Raw genomic sequence first — 22,862 nt, 5'->3', positions numbered from 1 at the left:
CAGAAAATTTCTATAAAAAAGAGAAAGTCTTCATGAAGAAAAATATACCAGTCAGAAAGTATTTTCTTTAATATCAGATGAAATATAAATTTCATTAAATTTTCTAAGTATAGAAAATATTCTCAATCACATTTTCTTATGATCTGCATTTTCAGGAATATAGAAACATATTTTACACAGTTTTAATAAGATTTGTACTTGTAACATTTACTGTTAGAATTAGATTTCTAAAGTTAAGCTACTGTTTTCAGGCATATGCTGGAGGTTACTCATTGAAGTTATAGACATTGAGTAGTGCTGACCAGCCATGTCTCTAGAAAGTTCTCCATCTAGAGAAAGCTGACAAGATAACATTACTATATATTTCTGGTATGAGGTTTTTTATAAACAATACTATTAGAGTAAAATATTATCCATACCTTAGAAATGATTGAATGATGGAGTGGTGTTGAACTTTACTTAATGTATAACAACTAAATTCGTTTTCAGCAAATACTTTCCAGGTACAGTGACATCATTATTTTAATAATTCAGTATGACTCCATGACTGCCATAACAGGTTTTAAATAAAAGTGATTCAGCACCTAACAACTAAATGTTCAATGTATGGTTTTAGGCATTCTCAATTGGAAGTGGAAACAAACACAAAAATAGCTATAAATTTAAAGTACTTTCTGGCAAAACATTTTAAAATTAGTCCAGATGCCCAAAATATATCAATATAAACAATTTAAATTTACTGTATAATAATATTTTCTAGATTAAATAAATAAATATATTGATAAGTAAATTATAAGAACAACCCACCTTTCCAGAGGACTCAAAAGAAGCTTCTTGATCTGCCATTCCAACTGCAGATCCAGGAGGACCTGGAGGAAGGCTGGGACTGAAAGCCATGAGGTCGGTCTTGGGCAGCCCCTCCCCAGAGCACACCCTCTGCCGCCTCTTCTGCGAGTACGACCAGCTCCCCACCCGGCTGGAGCACACCAGCGTGGCCTTCCCCGGCGCGCATGCGCTCTCAGTGGGCAGCGCCGAGCACCGCAGCGCCATGTACAGCAGCAGCGTGAGCACCAACAGGCTGGACACCGCGCAGATGGCGATGATCAGGTACACGTTCACATCCACCAGTGCTGTCTCCACAACCACAGCACGGGTAGATGCCTGCGACGAGCTCTTCGGCACCTGTCTGCTGTCCACCAGGGACAGCAGCACGGTGGCAGTAGCAGCCAGCGGCGGCTCACCATGGTCCTTCACCAGCACCAGCAGGCGCTGGCGCGGCGCGTCCGCTTCTTCAAGGGCCCGTGTCGTGCTGATCTCACCCGTGTACAGCCCCACGCGGAATGGGCTTCGAGCATCACCCGCCGTCGGCTGCAGCTCATAAGACAGCCACGCGTTGTAGCCAGAGTCCGCGTCCACTGCGCGCACCTTCGCCACAACATGGCCTGCGCCCACCGACCGAGACACCAGCTCGCTCACCGCGCCACTCACACCGCCCGCCCCAGGCGGCAGCAGGGCGGGCGCATTGTCGTTCTCGTCCAGCACGAACACCTGCAGCGTCACGTTGCTGCCCAGAGGCGGCACGCCCGCGTCGCGCGCGCTCACCTGGAACTGCAGCAGCTCCAGCTCCTCGTGGTCCAGAGGCTGCAGCGCGTACACCTTGCCGCTGTCCGCGTGCACCGACACGTAGCTCGACAGCGCACGCTCGCCCACCCGCCGCTCCACCAGCGAGTAGGACACCAGCGCGTTCTCCTGCGCGTCCACGTCCTGCGCGGACACCGTGAAGATGTGGCAGCCTGGAGGGTTGTTCTCCTTCACGAACACCGTGTACTCGGGCTGCGCGAACGTTGGCGCGTTGTCGTTCACGTCGGCCACCTCCACGGACACGCTGGCGATGGCTGACAGAGATGGAGAGCCCCCGTCCCGAGCTGTCACCAGCAACTCATAGTTTGGCAAGATCTCCCGGTCCAGGGCGCTGTCCAGCACCAGTGAATAGTAATTCTTGAAGGTGGACACCAACTTGAAGGGAACGTGCGGTGACAAGGTGCAGGTCACCTGCCCGTTGGCCCCAGAGTCGCGGTCGGACACACTAATAAGGGCAATCACGGTACCGAGTGGAGCGTCCTCCCTGACTGGGAGAGACAATGAGGTCAGGGAAATCTGAGGGACATTATCATTAATATCTAAGACTTTCACCAAAATTGTACAATGACCTGCCATCGGTGGGTGGCCTCTGTCCGTGGCGTCAATGCGGATTTTATAAAAGTTCACTTTTTCAAAATCCAGATTCTTTCGAATTGTTATTTCTCCAGTATTTGAGTCTATACTAAACTGGTCAATAACCATGGGTGGAACAAGGTTATTAAAAGAGTAAGAAATCTCCTGATTAGCTCCTTCGTCGGGGTCAGAAGCATTCAACCTGATAACTATTGTTCCGTTGTCTGAGTTTTCGAATATTCTTACTTCATATTCAGACTGTGGGAAACTGGGAGCATTGTCATTCACGTCCAGCACTGTTACCAGCACCTGAACAGTGCCTGTGAGCTCCGGTTTGCCTCCATCAGTAGCCATCAGTAATAAGTTATATTCAGGAGTGTCCTCTCGGTCCAAAGACTTCTTTAACACAAGCTCCACTTGTTTATTTTCCTCATTCTTTGAATTCACATGTAGCGTGAAGTAATCACTATAACTAAGTCTATAGGTTAAAACGGAGTTAGTTCCAATATCTGCATCCCAAGCACCCTCTAGCGGAAACCGAGACTCTAGCAATCTGGATTCTGAAACAAATAGCTTTTGCTCCTTTACCAGGAACACAGGAGGATTGTCGTTAATGTCCTTTACCTCCACCTCCACATGGAAAACCTGCAGGGGCCTCTCCATTATCACCTCCAGGTGGATGCTGCACTCCGCACTCCGCCCGCACAGCTCCTCGCGGTCGATCCGAGAATTCACAAACAAAATGCCATTCTGCAGATTTACCTCCAGAAGGTCCCCGCGTTCTTTGGACGCCACCCGGAACAGGCGCGGCACCAGCTCCGCCAGCTCCAGCCCCAGGTCCTGCGCGATGCGTCCCACGAAGGTGCCGTGTTTGGCCTCCTCCGGAACCGAGTAGTGGATTTGGTCACTCCCTGTCTCCCAGGCTGCCAGGAACAGAAGCGAGAGCAGCAAACACCGGGCTTCCGGGCCTCCTCGCCAAGAAAACACCATGTCAAGTAATCGTTTTATTGCTATCAAAGAGCTTGTTTGCTATAAAGACGAACTACTGCATTGCCTGGAATCTTTCATCCAATTCCGGTGTCTCCGCCTTTGTTCAGCATTTAGAGACGGATACAATACTGCTTGAGGAAGTCTGGATCTTGGCTAGACGGAACTTCTTTGTAGACAGCGACATCATGCGGCTCTGAAGAGTAATAATTATTGAATTCACTTACCTCTACTATAATGGGGTTCTTTTTTCCCAATGAATATTTTACTTTCCTGCATCCTACTTAGCAGCGGATCTTCACCTTTATCAGTCATAGAAGCATTTATACCGCCTGGCTCCTTACATTAATTTTGTTCCAGCTGGGGATCTCGTTTTTAACAAAGAAATTTCTTCCCAATATTTTGGTAAATATTGACATATCCACCTCAAAAATTAGTACAGTACTTTGTTTATTCATCTTAAATGCCTCAATACTAGGTGAGTAAGCTCTCCTTTGATCTGGTATATTAGCAATTCTCAATGGTAAAGAGTCTTCAAGTAACTTGTGATCTTCCCCTCATTCAAGATTCTGGCATACTTGAAATAGCCTCACAGGTGACTGTGATTTTAAAATATACCTTTATTTAATGAGATCTGTCTATATATATATATATATATATATATATATATATATATATATATTCATTGAAATCTTTGTAGCAGCGCTTATTACTGACCTCTTATTTGGGGACAACAAAGAAACCTTTTTCTTACAATCAGAAAATACTATAAAATATGTATTAGCCAGTATCCTTTACACTGAAGGTCTTCTTGGGAAATAAGAGGATTTCATTAACTTGGCCCTAACTGAAGATTTCTAATTTTTAAAATTTAAGTAAAACATCACATATGGCCTTTACTCAAGATCCTAGCAAACCAGATGTGTGAGAATGCTATTAACATGTAATTACAGTGATATTTTTGGTAATCAAATAAACATATTTAAAGTCCTTACATTAAAATAAAATAAAATCTTAACATAAATGCACATAATATAGAAAAGAGAAATAAGAGCATTTTCTGTGAAACTATTTACATTGTCTTCACTTAAATTACTCAAAGATTATCTCTATAGTTTATTCTAAATAATGAGAAAGTAGATTATGTAAAGATAATTCCATTACTCAATATTTTTGTTACAACTTTTTACCAACAAGAGAAAAATTCCATAGCCTTAGTAGGTCAGAGTTTCCATTTCTAAAAAGCAATTACCTTAATAAATAACTGAAATTTAGTAAATAAAGATTGGAGTATAAAGGAGGATAGTGTCTCAACTTAAAGTAATTGCCCCAGAAGTGGAATTTTAATTTTTTCTTAAAATATGTTTATAAAATAAATTTTAAAGTATGTGAGAATAAAAGAAAAATAAAGTAATAAAAATTGAATTACAATTTCTATCAAGAGTTAGAATATTTATAAGTTTTTCTATAAAATTGACTAGTCTTTCAAAAGAGCAACAAATTTGGTCTGATTATGGTAGATGCAAATTACTGCTTACTAGCAAATAATTCCATTGACTATGAAATTGTTTCTTGAGTTATCATATCTCTACCTATATGTAAAAGAACACTGAAAACAATAAACAGACATCCTGAAATAACTTCCTAAAGTATGCTAAGAGTTTACCAACTGTAAAAGTTGAGGGTACTGTGGTTATGAATTTGTGTAATTGAGGTATTGTTCCACTAATGTATAAACAGAGAAATGAATGAATAAATTCTTAAATATCTATACAATAAAACAAGGTGCAGATATTTTTAAAAAGAAAACACAAACAACCAGGAACCTTTTTATAAATTGATATGGCATATATACCAAGATATAGCGGAAAAAATGAGTACAGAAAACTAGGTTAAGTACAATCACTTGTTTGTTTGTTTTTTAAAAAGGGAAGATTGTATGTACTATATGTATATATATACACATAAATACATATAGAATCTTTGAGAAAACTAAAAATACTTGGAATGTTTTAGGAATTCAGAGAGATTAAAGTGAACGGTTTAGGGTGACAGTAAGACTTGTCACTATATACAAAGTTTAATTCCTGGAAATTTTAAATATGAATATGTTAACTACAAGCAAAGAACAAAATAAATATACTATTAAAATTTAACTTAAACTATGTTTTCAAGTTATAAAACATACAGAGTAAGTTTTTAAAAGTCAGTTACTATAGTTCTGGAAGTCCTCGCCACAGCAATCAGACAAGAAAAAGAAATAAAAGGCATCCAAATTGGAAAAGAAGAAGTAAAACTATCATTATTTGCAGATGACATGATATTGTATATAGAAAACCCTAAAGTTTCAGTCAAAAAACTACTAGACCTGATAAAAGAATTTGGCAAGGTGGCAGGATATAAAATCAATACTCAGAAATCAGAGGCATTTTTATACACTAATAATGAACTGTCAGAAAGAGAAATCAGGGAATCAATCCCCTTTACCATTGCAACCAAAAAAATAAAGTACCTAGGAATAAATCTAACCAAGGAGATTAAAGACTTGTACTCAGAAAATTATAAAACATTGATAAAAGAAATCAGGGAAGATACGAATAAGTGGAGGCATATACCGTGCTCATGGTTAGGAAGAATAAACATCATTAAAATGTCTATATTGCCCAAAGCAATTTATAAATTCAATGCAATACCAATGAAAATACCAATGACTTACTTCAAAGACATAGAACACATATTCCAAAAATTTATATGGAACCAAAAAAGAACACGAATAGCCTCAGCAATCCTGAAAAGGAAGAAAAAAGCGGGAGGTATCACACTTCCAGATATCAAGTTATATTATAAGGCCATTGTACTCAAAACAGCATGGTACTGGCATAAGAACAGGCACATAGATCAATGGAACAGAACAGAGAACTCAGAAATAAACCCACAGCTCTATGGACAACTGATATTTGACAAAGGAGGTAAGACAATACAATGGAGTAAAGACAGCCTCTTCAACAAATGGTGTTGGGAAAACTGGACAGCTACCTGCAAAAAAATGAAACTAGACCACCAACTTACACCACTCACAAAAATAAACTCAAAATGGATAAAAGACTTGAATGTAAGCCATGAAACCATAAGCATTTTAGAAGAAAACATAGGCAGTAAGCTCTCTGACATCTCTCGCAGCAATATATTTGCTGATTTGTCTCCACAGGCAAGTGAAATAAAAGACAGGATAAACAAATGGGACTTTATCAAACTAAAAAGCTTCTGCACAGCTAAAGACAATAAGAACAGAATAAAAAGACAAACTACACAATGGGAGAATATATTTGACATAGCGTCTGATAAGGGGTTAATAACCAAAATTTATAAAGAACTTGTAAAACTTAATACCAGGAAGACAAACAATCCAATCCAAAAATGGGCAAAAGAAATGAATAGACATTTCTCCAAAGAGGACACACAGATGGCCAATAGGCATATGAAAAAATGTTCAACATCATTAATGATTAGAGAAATGCAAATTAAAACCACAATGAGATATCACCTCACACCAGTCAGAATGGCGCTCATCAATAAAACAACACAGAATAAGTGCTGGCGAGGATGTGGAGAAAAGGGAACCCTCCTGCACTGCTGGTGGGAATGCAGACTGGTGCAGCCACTGTGGAAAACGGTATGGAGATACCTCAAGAAATTAAAAATCGAACTGCCTTTTGACCCAGCTATACCACTGTTAGGAATATACCCCAAGAACACCATAGCACTGTTTGAAAAGAAGAAATGCACCCCCATGTTTATGGCAGCATTGTTCACAATAGCAAAGATTTGGAAACAGCCCAAGTGTCCATCAGAGGATGAGTGGATTAAAAAGCTTTGGTATATATATACTATGGAATACTACTCAGCCATAAGAAATGATGACATAGGATCTTTTACAACAACATGGATGGGCCTTGATAACATTATACTGAGTGAAAGAAGTAAATCAGAAAAAACTAAGAACTATATGTTTCCACACATAGGTGGGACATAAAGATGAGACTCAGAGACATGAACAACAGTGTTGGGGTTACAGGGTGGGGGGAGGAGAGGGAGGGGGTTGGGGGAGGGGAGGGGCACAAAGATCATGGCTTTTCAGCATTGGCCATATTCCCCCCTTAATCTATAGACAGACAGCAAATATTTACGTATGGTGTTCCCACTATAAAGACTGCTGTCTTAGGGACAAATGCTGACAAACTATTTCAGCAGTTCCTCCTTCTTCAAAGACTTATATGTAAACATAGAGCTCCATGTTTCATAGGACATACTCAAGCTCACTCCATGCTTCCTGGTGCTTTAGCACAAGGGAATGCCCCCCCTTTTTTTTTTGTATTTTTTCTTTTATTTATTTATTTTTTGTATATTTCTGAGGATGGGGATGGGGAGGCAAGCAGACAGACTCCTGCATGCGCCTGACTGGGATCCACCTGGCATGCCTACCGGGGGGAATGCTCTGCCCATCTGGGATGTTGCTCTGTTACAACCGGAGTCATTCTAGCAACTGGGGCGGAGGCCATGGGGCCATCCTTAGTGCCCAGGGTGGATTTGCTCCGGTGGAGCCTTGGCTGTGGGCGGGAGGAGAGGGACCGGGAGGGGGGAGAGGGGGAGGGGTGGAGAGGTAGATGGGCGCTTCTCCTGTGTGCTCTGGCCGGGAATCGAACCCGGGAATCCTGCACACCAGGCCAATGACTCCGACGGGTCTACCATATCATGCTTTTTACTTAAAAAAAAAAAATTACATTTCTTTTGAAAGCTGATGAACAGGAGACACCAAATCTACCTTCTTTATTAGATCTAGCTAATAACACTGTTCTGTCTTTTTTCCAAATAGCTCCAGATATATGGAAAAGATTTATATAGGCGGATGGGGATCCTCAAACCCCTCAGCGAGATCTTCTGAGAATGGCTTTTAAGATACCTAGAGGCAGAAAAAGCCCAATAGAGATCAGGGGGAACTACCAGCTTTTAGGATACACCCTTAAAGGCTCCAGCACCCCAAAGGGGTCTCATAGGATGCCATCTGGGTCCTGCTTCAATAGTGGAAAGGAAGGTCATTGAGCTAAAGCCTGCCAGGCTTACACACCTCTGCTGTGAGGAAACAGGGACACTGGAAGGTGGGCTTCCCCCTCGCTCCTCTAAGGGAGGGTTCAGTCTCTTCCAGGCCTGCTCCAACCACCTATGACCTAACCTTGCCCAGAATGCTGGGGTTTGCCACTGAAGGCTGAAGGTGCCCAGGGCCGTCGACCCCATCTACGACACTGTCGACGAGCCTAGGGTATTTCTTCCAAGAAGCAGGTAAACTGATCTCATTTGCACAAGGGCCACTTAACTATGTTTTGCCTGAATAGTCAGGTTCTTTATTCTTCCCTCAAAGATCTCGGTTGTGGGTGTTGATAGTCCTATTTTCTGCTGCTTTGCTTAATATATAGTGTTTCCTTTATTCCTCCTACCTCAATGCCCCACTCATATTTCAGGCTGGGACCTACTCTTAATTTAGAGCTCTCTTTCCTCCTTTTGCCAACTTGTATTATGAATTTACCTTTGCCACCCAGTTTAGTGTATCCCAAGGTTCTCTTTACCAGGCCACAGTCACAGAGCTCCAGGGAAAAGCAACCTGGTCTCAACTCTCCAGGCAGAGAAGAACAGAAGCTCCATATCCACGCATGCTGCAAATGGCTTTTTCCAGTCTACCTGAATCATTACCAGCTAGAAGCAGTGGTCATTGGGACTTGGACATGAGCTGCAAAGTATAGAATGGTGACAACAATTCCAGTGCCATACGGACTTTTCCTGTGGGGAACTTTCCTGGACTCCTGCTCCCTGTGACAGCTCCTAACAGACTGAACTGTGGTTGGGTTGCATTTTTCAGGGATTTGGCATGGTGAGGGGGCCAACTTGGACTTGGGGAACATGTTAAGGACACTACTCATTTATGGATTCTTGCTGTATTGGCCAAGAGTTTGCTTAAAGGCTTTTAATCGCTGTAAAAAAAATAGAGGACTAGATGAAGAAGATGGGGCACATATACACCATGGTATATTATTCAGATAGGAGAAATGGTGACATTGGATCACTTATAGTGGAATGGTGGAGTCTTGGTAGCATTGTGTGGAGTGAAATAAGCGAATCAGAAAAAAACAGGAACTGCAGGATTCCACACATTAGTGGGACATAAAAGCAAGACTGAGAGGCATGAACAGGAGTGTGGTGGCTATGGGGGGTGGGGGGAGGGAAGGAGGGAGAGGGGGAGGGGAGGGGAGGGGTACAGAGAGAACTGGATAGAGGGTGGCAGAGGACGATCTCTCTTTGGGTGATGGGTATGCAACATAACTAAATAACAAGATAACCTGGAAATGTTTTCTTTGAATGTATGTACCCTGATTTATTGATGTCACCCTATTAAAATAAAAATTTATTTATATATAAAAAAGTCAGTTACTAGATGAATAAGACTGAGAAAGAAAATAAATCAGCATAATAAGGATAAATTAAGATAATGCAAGTTCTAGACTACATATAAAAAGGTAATATTGAACAGATGATGTTGAAATGTTTTTTATAAAATAAGAATGTATGGAAAATGTAAAATATATCAACTTTGTGAAAAAAATTATAAAGATTTCATAACAAAGTGTGGTCATGTAAACATTCAGTTAGAGAATACCACTACATAATAGAAAGTGAACCTATTATTCCAATTACTAAAAACTTCACTTCACTAAAAATAGAAAATAACTAAAAAAAATAAAAAGTAACTAATATACACTGCCTATTTTAACGTACATGATTGGACACTTCAAAAACAAAAGTGCATATTTATCATAAAGGTAATTGAAAGTAAAGAAATAGTGTAAATAAAGCAATAACACTAAAATTTTTATATGAATCTAGGAACTAAAAGTAGAATAAATTAGGCCCTGGCCGTTTGGCACAGCGGTAGAGCGTCGGCCTGGCGTGCGGGGGACCCGGGTTCGATTCCCGGCCAGGGCACACAGGAGAAGCGCCCATTTGCTTCTCCACCCCCACCCCCTCCTTCCTCTCTGTCTCTCTCTTCCCCTCCCGCAGCCAAGGCTCCATTGGAGCAAAGATGGCCCCGGCGCTGGGGATGGCTCCTTGGCCTCTGCCCCAGGCGCTAGAGTGGCTCTGGTCGCGGCAGAGCGACGCCCCGGAGGGGCAGAGAGTCGCCCCTGGTGGGCGTGCCGGGTGGATCCCGGTCGAGCGCATGCGGGAGTTTGTCTGACTGTCTCTCCCCGTTTCCAGCTTCAGAAAAAAAAAAATACAAAAAAAAAGGTAGAATAAATTATATGAGAAATACTTGATGAGAAAACCTTAAAAATAAAATTTAAATTGCTGAAAATAAAATTTCTTTAGACTCACGTTGTCTGCAGAACTAGGACCCTGAGGTAGAACGGGGCTGAAGGCCATGAGGTCGGTCTTGGGCGCGCCCTCCCCAGAGCACACCCTCTGCCGCCTCTTCTGTGAGCACGACCAGCTCCCCACCGCGCTGGAGCACACCAGCGTGGGCTTCCCCGGCGCGCATGCGCTCTCGGTGGGCGGCGCCGAGCACCGCAGCGCCGTGTACAGCAGCAGCGTGAGCACCAACAGGCTGGACACCGCGCAGATGGCGATGATCAGATACACGTTCACGTCCACCAGTGCCACCTCTGGGCCCGCGGCCCTCGTCGACAACCGCAATGAGGCCTTTGGAGCCTGGCCGCTGTCCACCAGCGACAGCAGCACGGTGGCAGTGACACTCAGAGCGGGTTCTCCGTGGTCCTTCACCAGCACCAGCAGGCGCTGGCGCTGCAAGTCCGCTTCTTCAAGGGCGCGTGTCGTGCTAATCTCGCCCGTGTACAGCCCCACGCGGAACGGGCTACGTCCTCTACCCGCCGTCGGCTGCAGCTCATAAGACAGCCACGCGTTGTAGCCAGAGTCCGCGTCCACCGCGCGCACCTTCGCCACCACCTGGCCCGCGCTCACCGTCCGAGACACCAGCTCGCTCACTGCGCCGCCTTCTCGGCCCGCCCCAGGCGGCAGCAGCGCGGGCGCGTTGTCGTTCTCGTCCAGCACGAACACCTGCAGCGTCACGTTGCTGCCCAGAGGCGGCACGCCCGCGTCGCGCGCGCTCACCTGGAACTGCAGCAGCTCCAGCTCCTCGTGGTCCAGAGGCTGCAGCGCGTACACCTTGCCGCTGTCCGCGTGCACCGACACGTAGCTCGACAGCGCACGCTCGCCCACCCGCCGCTCCACCAGCGAGTAGGACACCAGCGCGTTCTCCTGCGCGTCCACGTCCTGCGCGGACACCGTGAAGATGTGGCAGCCTGGCGGGTTGTTCTCCTTCACGAACACCGTGTACTCGGGCTGCGCGAACACCGGCGCATTGTCGTTCACGTCGGCCACCTCCACCGACACACTGGCGGTGGCCGACAGCGAAGGCGAGCCCCCATCCCGTGCAGTCACCACCAATTTATAGTGCGACACATTCTCGCGATCCAAGGAACTGTCCAGTACCAACGAATAGTAGCTCCTGAAGGTGGACACCAGCTTGAAGGGAACATGAGGTGTTAGGGAGCAGGTCACCTGTCCGTTAGCTCCAGTATCTCGGTCAGACACACTAATCAAGGTTACAACTGTGCCCAGATGAGCATCCTCGGAGATAGGAAGAGACAGGGAAGTGATAGTCAACTCTGGAGCATTGTCATTAACATCCACAACTTCCACAAGAACTGTACAGTGACCAGCAAGTGGTAGGTAGCCTCTATCAATCGCCTCCACTCGAATATTATGTGCTTTCGTTTCTTCAAAATCGATTCGTCCTATTGCTAGAATTTCTCCACTTATAGGGTCTATGTAAAACTTAGATTTTACATCTGGAGAAATATCACTAGAGAATGAGTAAATAATATCTCCATTCAAGCCTTCGTCTAAATCTGAGGCATTAAGTTTAATTACTAACGTTCCATTGGGAACATTTTCTGGTAATTTCACCACATAGAGTGTTCTGTCGAAAGCTGGGGCGTTGTCATTGGCGTCCAGCACTGTGATGTGTAACTGAACGGTACCAGTCAGCTCAGGTTTGCCGCCATCAGTGGCCGTGAGCACTGTAAAAATCTCCGGAGCTTCTTCCCTGTCTAAAGGTTTCCTTAATACAAGCCCAAGAGTTTTTACCTGGTCGTCGGTGGTTGGTGCATCCAGAGAGAAATACTCATTGGGGCTCAGTCTGTAAGTCAGCAAAGCATTCTCCCCGATATCTGCATCGGATGCACCCTCTAGTGGAAACCGAAAATCAAGTGGCCTGGTTTCCGCAATAAACAGATTCTTTTGTGTTCCTGGGAACACAGGCGGGTTGTCATTAATGTCCTTTACCTCCACCTCCACATGGAAAACCTGCAGCGGTTTCTCCACAAGCACCTCTAGGTGGATACTGCACTCAGCGCTCCGCCCGCACAGCTCCTCGCGGTCGATCCGAGAATTCACAAACAAAATGCCATTCTGCAGATTTACCTCCAGAAGGTCCCCGCGTTCTTTGGACGCCACCCGGAACAGGCGCGGCACCAGCTCCGCCAGCTCCAGCCCCAGGTCCTGCGCGATGCGCCCTACGAAGGTGCCGTGATTGGCCTCCTCCGGGACCGAGTAGTGGACCTGGCCGCTCCCAGTCTCCCAGGCTGTGAGAATCATGAACAAAAGAAGTAGATGCCGGTCTCCCAAGTCGCCTGAATTCGAATCCACCATTTCAAATTATTGGTTTTAAATTTTAATCACTGTAACTTGTCTCAAAACATATAGAAATCTTCTTATCCCTTCTTTAGTATCCTGATTTGCTCGCCATTGTTCAACTTCCGGATAGTGTAACAGTGTCGAGTCTTTCCAATGTGAAAATGGATGACTTAGTTTTGTCTTGAGTAATTTTGAGGTAAAGAATTTTGCGGTAAAGAGCGACATCATGTGGCCCAAATAGTAAGTACGAATTATAAAAATCAAATATATAAATATATATATATTAAGATGCAAAGTTTTATTTCAACCTCTAAAATTTTTCCTTTATTTTTGTTAAAGGAAACATTCTTATGCTTGCTGAAAGCATTCTTAGGAAACTTAATTTCTGTTTATTTAGCGTTACTTTGTGGTTTCTTTATGCCTTGAAAATAGGCATTTCTACAAAGTTTTAAATTTATGAAGTCTAAGTGACAATAGAGCTAATCGCATTAGCAACACTAAGTTTCAAAATCCTTTGTTCAAAGTTAGGAAAACTAATTTTCTTAGGCTTCTGATAAAAAAAAATTCTTGGTCTCTCTAGGGACTCGGGATCTCAAGAATCTATCAATGAAAGAAGAACTTAGAAAGATTGTTTGCTTTTAGGAAGCAAGGAATATAAGCAACTAATTTACATATCTTTATTAAGAAAATACAATGATTGGTTTTACAGATGTTGGGAGGGAAAGAATTTGTATTAAGTGAATTTTGTGAGCAGGAAGAATTCTGAGTTTCACTTTTTTATCAGAATTTATATATTCTGCTTCAGGAGTTCATGGTTCTTGTATCTCTTTATCCTTTCCATTCTTTCTAAGCTTCATGTTTAATGAATATCCACCGCTTTTATAATCTCCAATATGATTTAGATTATTTATTTTATTATAAAAGTTTATTTCATTAGATAAATGTTGATACTTTTCCATCCTACTTAGAGAGTTCTTTAATCAAGCCTGGGGTGTTTTATCTTTTTTAGTTATAGAACTTAACAGAGCATGTTTTGAATGTTCACTCCCATGTTTACTTCAAGTAAAGTACGTAATGACATCTGCATTCTAGTGCTTTCCAAGTCTGATATCTACCTAAGGAGTTCTAAATGTTGCTGCTGTCCTGGATTGTTGCAGTTGCTCCTGATTGTGTCATCTTGTCACAATCCCATTTATTCTTCACTTAATGTTGACAGTCGTTTTCCTGAAAAACACCTTTTATTCTTACCACTTTACATGTTTTTTATTGTTTCCAAAGGACACTAGAAGTGAGTTTAAATTTCTTAGTGTAGTACTCAAATTTACCCAAGAGATTTTTCTCATATTAACTTTCCTGTCTTATCTCATACATTTTCCTAAAAGAACCATATGTTTTGACTAAAACAAACTATTCCTTGTTTCCAGGTACCTTCGAAATTTTCTGTGTACTCATTTACTTAAATTCCTCTATTCCCAACATTCCCAAGAATATCTATTATACTTAATATTCTTCCAGAGGAAAAGTCTCCATTTTACTTTATTTTCTTTCTTTTTTATTTTTTTGGATTTTTTATTTTATTGATTTAGAGAGAAGAGAGAAAAAGAAAAGCAGGGAGAAGGAAGAACGGGAAGCACCAACTCACAGTTACTTCTCATATGTGCCTTGACTGGGCAAGCCAGGGGCCTTGAACTGGCAACCTCAGCATTCCAGATTGACACCTTATCCACTGCGCCACCACAGATCAGGCCACTTCTCCATTTTAAAACCACTAAAAATGTCATCATTATTGAAAGGCTCCTTTGACAAGGGAAATAAAAGAGGTGTTTTTTTTTTTAATTCCAACCATAGGAATTTACACTGCTTGCACCTCACAATATTCTTTCTTTTAAAATGGTCAGATTTATGTATGATATATATCTTTATTTTTCTGTAAACTTTTTGAAGTCAGGCACTGGGTCCTGTTAATTCAATGAGTTTTGGTGTAACGTCATATTCTTGGAGACCCAACAAGTACCTTTTTAAAAATACTTCTTCAAGAGTGATGGCTATGGCCTGACCTGTGGTGGTGCAGTGCATAAAACATCAACCTGGAACACTGAGGTTACTAGTTTGAAATCCTGGACTTGCTGGCTCAAGGCACATACAGGAAGAAACTGCTATGAGTTGATGCTTCCCACTTCTTCCCCTCTTTCTCTATTTCTCTCTCTCAAAAAAATCAATAAAAAATCTAAAAAAAACAAAGATTGATGACTCTGGTTCTTCATTTCCTAAAAAACATGTTGTTTATAACATTTTTAAATATAACTTTCTATATAAATTATGTTCTTTACTGATTAGTTTAACAATGATCTATTTTGTCACTTTTAAGTATATGTTTTGAAATTATTGTATGCTGCCTGACCAGGCAGTGGCGCGGTGGATAGAGCGTCAGACTGGGATGGGGAGGACCCAGGTTTGAGATCCCAAGCTCTTCAGCTTGAGCATGGGCTCATCTTCTTTGAGCAAAGCTCACCAGCTTGGACTCAAGGTTGCTGGCTTGAGCAAGGGGTTACTCTGTCTGCTGAAGGGCCATGGTCAAGGTACATATGAAAAAGCAATCAATGAACAACTAAGGGGTCACAACAAAAAACTGATGATTGATGCTTCTCATCGCTGCATTCCTGTCTGTCCCTATCTCTCTCTCTCTATGTGTCTCTGTAGAAAATTTCAAAACAGAAAACATTAAAAATTTTGCAATTTCAAGAATGAAAAATCAATATGCTGACGAGCAGAAATCCCAACTCATCCTCTGATGGGCCCTGAGCAACTTTTAAATGTGGGAAAATACACCATTCCAGTTAAAGATAACCTGGTATTTTTTGGAAAACCTTGGGCAACACAAGAAGTTAAAATCGCCTTTAGCAAAGCACTGAGAGCTCAGCAGCTCAAATGTCTTATATGAATCCAAACTTTTTTCATGCAAAGTCTTACTTCAATTTTCAACTTTGAGAAACTGATTTAAAGATTTTTAATTCAAAATGTTACAGACACCTTGAATTAATTTGATATTTATACCCCCATGAATAACAAACATGTAATCTTTACATAAAATTAAAATAATATAGAAGCCAAAATGGCAATTTTGTAGCATTTTAGATTTTTCTATTTTTCAGAAAATAGTAGCTAATTTTTCATAAAAATGTACTATTTAGCTAATGCTATTATGAGTTCCTTATAAATATCAACTTACTAAATACTTCAAACTATTTGTGATAGTTATTGGTTATCATTCCAACTTTACAACTAGAAATCTGGAAACTGAGAGTGTAAAGTTATACATACTGCACAGAACAAAATTGGTAGGAATAAAATTTAGGCAAGGAAGAATATCTTCAACACTCACAACACTTAACACTACAATCTGCTGCTTTTGTGTAAAGAAATAGTGAATGCTTAAAATCATAATACAGAAAGAATAGTGAAATAATTAATTAGAAGACAGCTTTCCATTAAAAATATCTTCCAAATAAAATTCAAACATAAACAAAAGATTGACAGTGTCTGAGGAATGCAGATTTTACATGGATTTACCTGATCAAAGTCTAGATTCCTTGAATTACTATTTCTCCCATGTTTTGATCCCTGATAAACTGAATAATGACATGGGTATCACATGGTTATTTAAAAAAGTATGAAGTCTCATGCTGGACCTCTGGTGGCATAGTGAATAAAGCCTTGAACTGGAGCGCTGAGGTCCCCGGTTGGAAACCTGAGGCTTGCCTGATAAAGGCACAAAGGCACATAGGAGAACTAACTATGAGCTGACAATTCCTGCTCCTCCCCCTTTCTCTCTCTCTTTCCTTTCTCTAAAATCAACCAATAAAAAAATTTTTAAGAGTACAAAGTCTCCCTTTCACTCCTTCATCCCAGTCAGAAGTGCACAGTCTGATAATTAATGTTCCATTTATTATTTTAAGTCATTTAAAAGACCAATAATAAGTAAATGCTACAAACTCTTGGAATCACTGGGGCCAAAGGGGAATGACTCTAAATGAGATGGGCAAGAGTTTTTACACTAAATGGATAAATTAAAACTGTTGGTTAAATAAAATACACCAGTAAAAAAGAAGAAATAAAAAATGGAAACAGAAGGGTAAAAGAGTAAGTAATAAAGTGGTATTAAAATGTCAATATATTATTTTAAAATGAGTAAATGAGAAATTACTTTCCTGAAGTTTAAATGGAAAGATATAATTCTACAGGATTAATGAGAAAAAATACTAGTATGGATAACAATTTTTAAAAGACCAGAAATGTATATATCAAAGAAAATTTTGAGTTTGAAGATAAAATTCTGGCCTGACCTGTGGTAGCACAGTGGATAAAAGCATCAACCTAGAACACTGAGGTCATTGGTTCAAAACCCTGGGCTTATCTGGTCAAGACACATATGAGAGTTGATGCTTCCTGCGCCTCCCCCTTCTCTCTCTTTCTCTCTCCCTCTCTCTCTCTCTCTCTCCTTTCTAAAATAAATAAGTAAAATCGTTTTTTAAAAAAAGGGAAAAAAGAAGACAAGATTCTTTTGGTGTGGAATGATGTTAATAATATCTGATTCAAGGCTCTGGCCAGTTGGCTGAGTGATAGAGCGTAGGCCCAGTATGTGGACATCCAGGATTCAAATCCTGGTCAGGGCACAGAAGAGAGGAGCCCATGTGCTTCTCCATCCCTCCTCCACTCACTTCTCTCTCTATCTCTCTCTCTTCCCCTCTTGCAGCCATGGCTCAAATTAAAGAGATGGCCCCAGGTGCTGAGGATGGCTCCATGGCCTTCACCTCAGGCGCTAAGAAGAGCTCGGTTGCTGAGTAATAGAGCAATGCCCCAGATGGGCAGAGCATCACCCCCTAGTGGACTTGCGGGGTGGACCCTGGTTGGGGCACATGTGGAAGTCTGTCTCTCTGCCTCTCTTCCTTTCACTGGATAAAAATACATATATTAATAATAATAAAATAATATCTGACTCCACTTTAAGCTAAGATTAATAACAAAACAAGACTATAATTAAAAGAAAAAGATGTATATATTGTGAACTTATTCAATTTTTTAAGAATATAAAAGTGTAAAGAGAAATGATTATAATATTTCAAAAAACCAAGTAATTGTAATGTATGAAATTTCACTTACTTTGGCACAATGATCATTTAAATCCTGACGTTCGCCTATATCCACCGCTACAGGACAGGGTGGAAGACTGGGGCTGAATGCCATCAGGTCGGCCTTAGGCGGCCCCTCTCCAGAGCACACCCTCTGCCGCTTCTCCTTCGAGTACGACCAGCTCCCCACCGCGCTGGAGCACATCAACGTGGGCTTCCCCGGCGTGCATGCGCTCTCGGTGGGCGGCGCCGAGCACCGCAGCGCCGTGTACAGCAGCAGCGTGAGCACCAGCAGGCTGGACACCGCGCAGATGGCGATGATCAGGTACACGTTCACGTCCACCAGTGCCCTCTCCCCCACTGCTGCCCCAGAAGATGCCCGCGACAAAGTCTTCGGAACCTGGCCGTTGTCCACCAGGGACAGCAGTACCGTGGCTGTGGCGGTCAGCGACGGCTCTCCATGGTCCTTCACTAGAACCAGCAGGCGCTGGCGCGGCGCGTCCGCCTCCTCCAGGGCGCGCGTCGTGCTGATCTCGCCCGTGTACAGTCCTACACGGAACGGGCTGCGGGCACCATCCGCCGTCGGCTGCAGCTCATAAGACAGCCACGCGTTGTAGCCAGAGTCCGCGTCCACCGCGCGCACCTTCGCCACCACCTGGCCCGCTCCCACCAACCGAGATATCATCTCACTTACTGCCCCGCCTTCTCGGCCCGCCCCAGGCGGCAGCAGCGCGGGCGCGTTGTCGTTCTCGTCCAGCACGAACACCTGCAGCGTCACGTTGCTGCCCAGAGGCGGCACGCCCGCGTCGCGCGCGCTCACCTGGAACTGCAGCAGCTCCAGCTCCTCGTGGTCCAGAGGCTGCAGCGCGTACACCTTGCCGCTGTCCGCGTGCACCGACACGTAGCTCGACAGCGCACGCTCGCCCACCCGCCGCTCCACCAGCGAGTAGGACACCAGCGCGTTCTCCTGCGCGTCCAAGTCCTGCGCGGACACCGTGAAGATGTGGCAGCCTGGCGGGTTGTTCTCCTTCACGAATATCGTGTACTCCGGCTGCGCGAACGTTGGCGGGTTGTCGTTCACGTCGGCCACCTCCACGGACACGCTGGCGGTGGTTGACAGAGATGGAGAGCCCCCGTCCCGAGCTGTCACCAGCAACTCATAGTTCTGCAAGGTCTCGCGGTCCAGGGCGCTGTCCAGCACCAGTGAATAGTAGTTCTTGAAGGTGGACACCAGCTTGAAGGGAACGTGCGGCGACAAGGTGCAGGTCACCTTCCCGTTGGCCCCAAAGTCGGGGTCGGACAGACTGATCAGAGCAATGACAGTACCGAGTGGAGCGTCTTCCCTGACTGGAAGTGACATTGAAGTCAAGGAAATCTGAGGGACATTATCATTAATATCTAAGACTTTTACCAAAATTGTACAATGACCTGCCATCGGTGGGTGGCCTCTGTCCGTGGCGTCAACGCGGATTTTATAGGAATTCACTTTTTCAAAATCCAGATTCTTTCGAATTGTTATTTCTCCAGTATTTGAATCTATGCTAAACTGGTCAATAACCATGGGTGGAACAAGGCTATTAAAAGAGTAAGAAATCTCTCGATTAGCTCCTTCGTCGGGATCAGAAGCATTCAATCTGATAACTATTGTTCCGTTGTCTGAATTTTCGAATATTCTAACTTCATATTCAGACTGTGGGAAACTGGGAGCATTGTCATTCACGTCCAGCACAATGACCAGAAGCTGAGCAGTGCCAGTGAGCTCAGGTTTGCCTCCATCAGTGGCCATGAGCCATAAGTTATGTTCAGGAGTTTCCTCTCGGTCCAAAGATTTTTTTAACACAAGCCCAATTTCTGTATTGTCATCATGGTTTGTTTTCACATCTAGCGTGAAATATTCACTGGAACTGAGTTTATAGGTTAAAACGGAATTTGTGCCCACGTCCTCATCTGACGCGCCCTCTAGTGGAAACAGAGAATCTGGCAGCCTAGATTCGTAAACCAATACTCTTTGTTCCTTTACCCGGAATACAGGAGGATTGTCATTAATGTCCTTCACCTCCACCTCCACATGGAAAACCTGCAGTGGCCTCTCCACGATCACTTCCAAGTGGATGCTGCACTCCACATTCCACCCGCACAGCTCCTCGCGGTCGATCCGAGAATTCACAAACAAAATGCCATTCTGCAGATTTACCTCCAGAAGGTCTCCACCGCCTTTGGACGCCATGCGGAACAGGCGTGGCACCAACTCTGCCAGCTCCAGTCCCAGGTCTTGAGCGATGCGTCCCACGAAAGTGCCGTGTTTGGCCTCCTCGGGGACCGAGTAGTGGACCTGACCGCTCCCAACCACCCAGACTGCAAAGAACATTAGCGATAGCAGCAGACACCGGGATCCCAGTCGGTCTTCCAGGGTAATAACCATGTCAAATAGTTGTTTTAGTTCCATCAGAAGACCTCTCGGCATTGAGATGAAATACTGTACGATCCGAGTTTGTTAATCCAAATCTTCTGCGCCTGCCATTATTCAGCACTGGTGAGACGATGCAATAATAGGCTGGATGTGTTTGAATAAGAGCTAGATGTAACTTCATGGTAGACAGCGACATCATGCGGCTCCAAAAAGGTAATTCCGAAAAAAGTCATACTTGTGCTATGCTATAGTTCTTTAAATTAAAAATATTTTTTCCTTATTTTAATAGTAAATCTCTCCAAGTGTGTAATTTGCAGAGTCAGTTTAATCTTGTCTGACTTCTTTTATAATTTAGAGTAAGGTAAGAGATCAAATTACTTGTAGTCAAACAACTTCTCTTCCAATAATTTATATACTGTTAACCGATTTAGAAAATTTAATTGTGATTCAAACTAGGTTTGGAACTTACAAATACAAACTATCTTACACTTTTTATGTAAAGATGAAAACATTTACATATGTTTCTGTCACAGGAGATGCAGTTACATTTTGCTCTGGAAAAAGATGTAATTTTAAATTAACAAATTTTATCCAAAAATTTTAAAATCTTATGGTAATTGAAGTCCTTTCTTCATTCAATGAATATCAAATGGTCCTGTGGATGTTTCTTTTATTTAATAGCAGAAGATAAAGATTTTAGTGTATATTATTTACTTTTTTTTTCATTTCTCTGCAGTTTATGTTAGGCTTCCCCCTTAAAACATTTTCTCTTACATACTTCTCATTATTGCTAATTCTAGTGAAATTTCTACCCATTGTTCTCTCAACCTCAATTTTTTACATGCCTTCAAGTGTACTCATCCCCAATGCTTTACTGAAGGTATTCCCAAACCCACATCTTCTCTCATTTCTATGGATATAATTGTCATTTACACTCATATGTGCTAAAACTCCTAGAAAATAATTTAATTAAAATTTGAAGATTGTGAAGAGAAATGATTAATAACTCCCAAAGTCAACCCGTGAAATTCTTGTTTTATTTTACTGGCAGGAATATTCTCCATGTCAACAATATGATCTTTTTTATTGCACTTCTACCTTACCGGCCCTATTCAAAGTCTACCTACAGTCCTTTCTTTTCACATACCACCATATTTATCTTCATAACAATGGTTTTTATTGAATTGCACTAAACTCAGAAATCCCAAGACGTTAGGATCACCTCTACATTATCTGATATATGATCACAAGCCAACTTTTCCAGTGTTAATTTCAACTACTCATCAATGTGAACTATATTCTGCAGATAATATCTTCTTCAATACAATCTTTGTTCAAGCTCTTTTTATAAAATTGTCTCCATTTTTACCTGTAAATATGTTATCTCCATATCAAATTAAAGCCCAAATTTCCATTTTACCATGAATTCATTCTTAATGTCATCAACTAGAGGTGATTAAACTCTTTCTCAAAAAGAGAAATCAGAGGCACAGAAACGGTTTTTCAAATGGACACATGCCAGCACCCACCCTTTCTCAAAATTTTGATATATGCGGGGGGGGGGGAAGGGAAGAAGGGAGAGGGGGAGGGGGAGGGGAGGAGTACAAAGAAAACTGGATAGAGGGTGACGGAGGATGATCTCTCTTTGGGTGATGGGTATGCAACAGAACTAAATGGCAAGATAACCTGGAAAAAATTTTGATATATGGGTAAAATACTCACAGACAACTGTAATCAAAGCTCTCTCCAATAAATTACACTTTGAAATGATACCCTACATCTATGTAGTAATTATTATCACTGACTTTCCACTGCAGTTATTATGGATAAACAAAGAGTTCATCTGCTAATCAATAATGACCCCCAAATGAAAAGGTTCCCTTGCTTGCGGGAAGATTAAGCCTTGAACAAAAGATATTATATATTGACCTGCAGTCTTATGGTTAAAGTTTTTCTGTACTTGTTAAAGTGTTTCATAAATTTTTACCTAAGTGAAAAGTCCCTTCAAATTTCAACTTCTTAATGAGTTAAAGTATCAAATCATTCCATTGCAGTTCCTAGCAATTTCTAGAAAGTTTACAATTTAATCCAATTAAGTGAAGCAGTTATAATTCTGTTTGTTGGCTTTAATTTAAAAAAAATACAATGTTACTGAAATCTCTTATGCAAAATAAATTAACATAGGAAAAATGTTGGTTCTCTCATGAGAAACAACTTATATAGTTGTTTATGTATTTACAAAATAAAATTCATTCTAGTCAAGGGAGAAGATTAGCTAGAGAAAAAAGATTTAATCAGTCTAAGAACAACTTCCTCTTCCCCAAAAATATAAATAAAAAGGATTTTATTTAGAACATAAATCA

The 22,862-nt window shown here is 42.2% G+C and overlaps 2 protein-coding genes across 6 annotated transcripts in view; both read right to left on the bottom strand.

Annotated features, from left to right (window-relative positions):
* The window catches only part of LOC136333502 (protocadherin alpha-11), a 269,335-nt gene that overhangs the window by 204,906 nt on the left and 41,567 nt on the right, over window positions 1-22,862 (bottom strand). Inside the window, exon 1 of one of the 5 annotated variants that reach the window (XM_066272733.1) lies at window positions 10,621-12,975. The exons of 3 other annotated variants lie outside the window; for them this stretch is intronic. In XM_066272733.1, coding sequence (XP_066128830.1) covers window positions 10,621-12,975 — 2,355 coding nt within the window. Of the gene's footprint in view, window positions 1-807; window positions 3,205-10,620; window positions 12,976-22,862 lie in introns of those variants that run through there. One more of the 5 variants, XM_066272727.1, reaches the window with a different exon arrangement.
* On the bottom strand, window positions 18,070-20,584 carry LOC136334011 (protocadherin alpha-6-like). The gene has a single exon (XM_066273754.1). It carries the CDS (start codon window positions 20,551-20,553, stop codon window positions 18,070-18,072), a length of 2,484 nt encoding a protein of 827 aa, XP_066129851.1. The 5' UTR covers window positions 20,554-20,584.

Source organism: Saccopteryx bilineata, chromosome 4 (genome assembly GCF_036850765.1).
Source record: "Saccopteryx bilineata isolate mSacBil1 chromosome 4, mSacBil1_pri_phased_curated, whole genome shotgun sequence".
NCBI classification, from domain to species: Eukaryota; Metazoa; Chordata; class Mammalia; order Chiroptera; family Emballonuridae; genus Saccopteryx; species Saccopteryx bilineata.
This window is presented reverse-complemented; position numbering and strand designations above follow the sequence as displayed.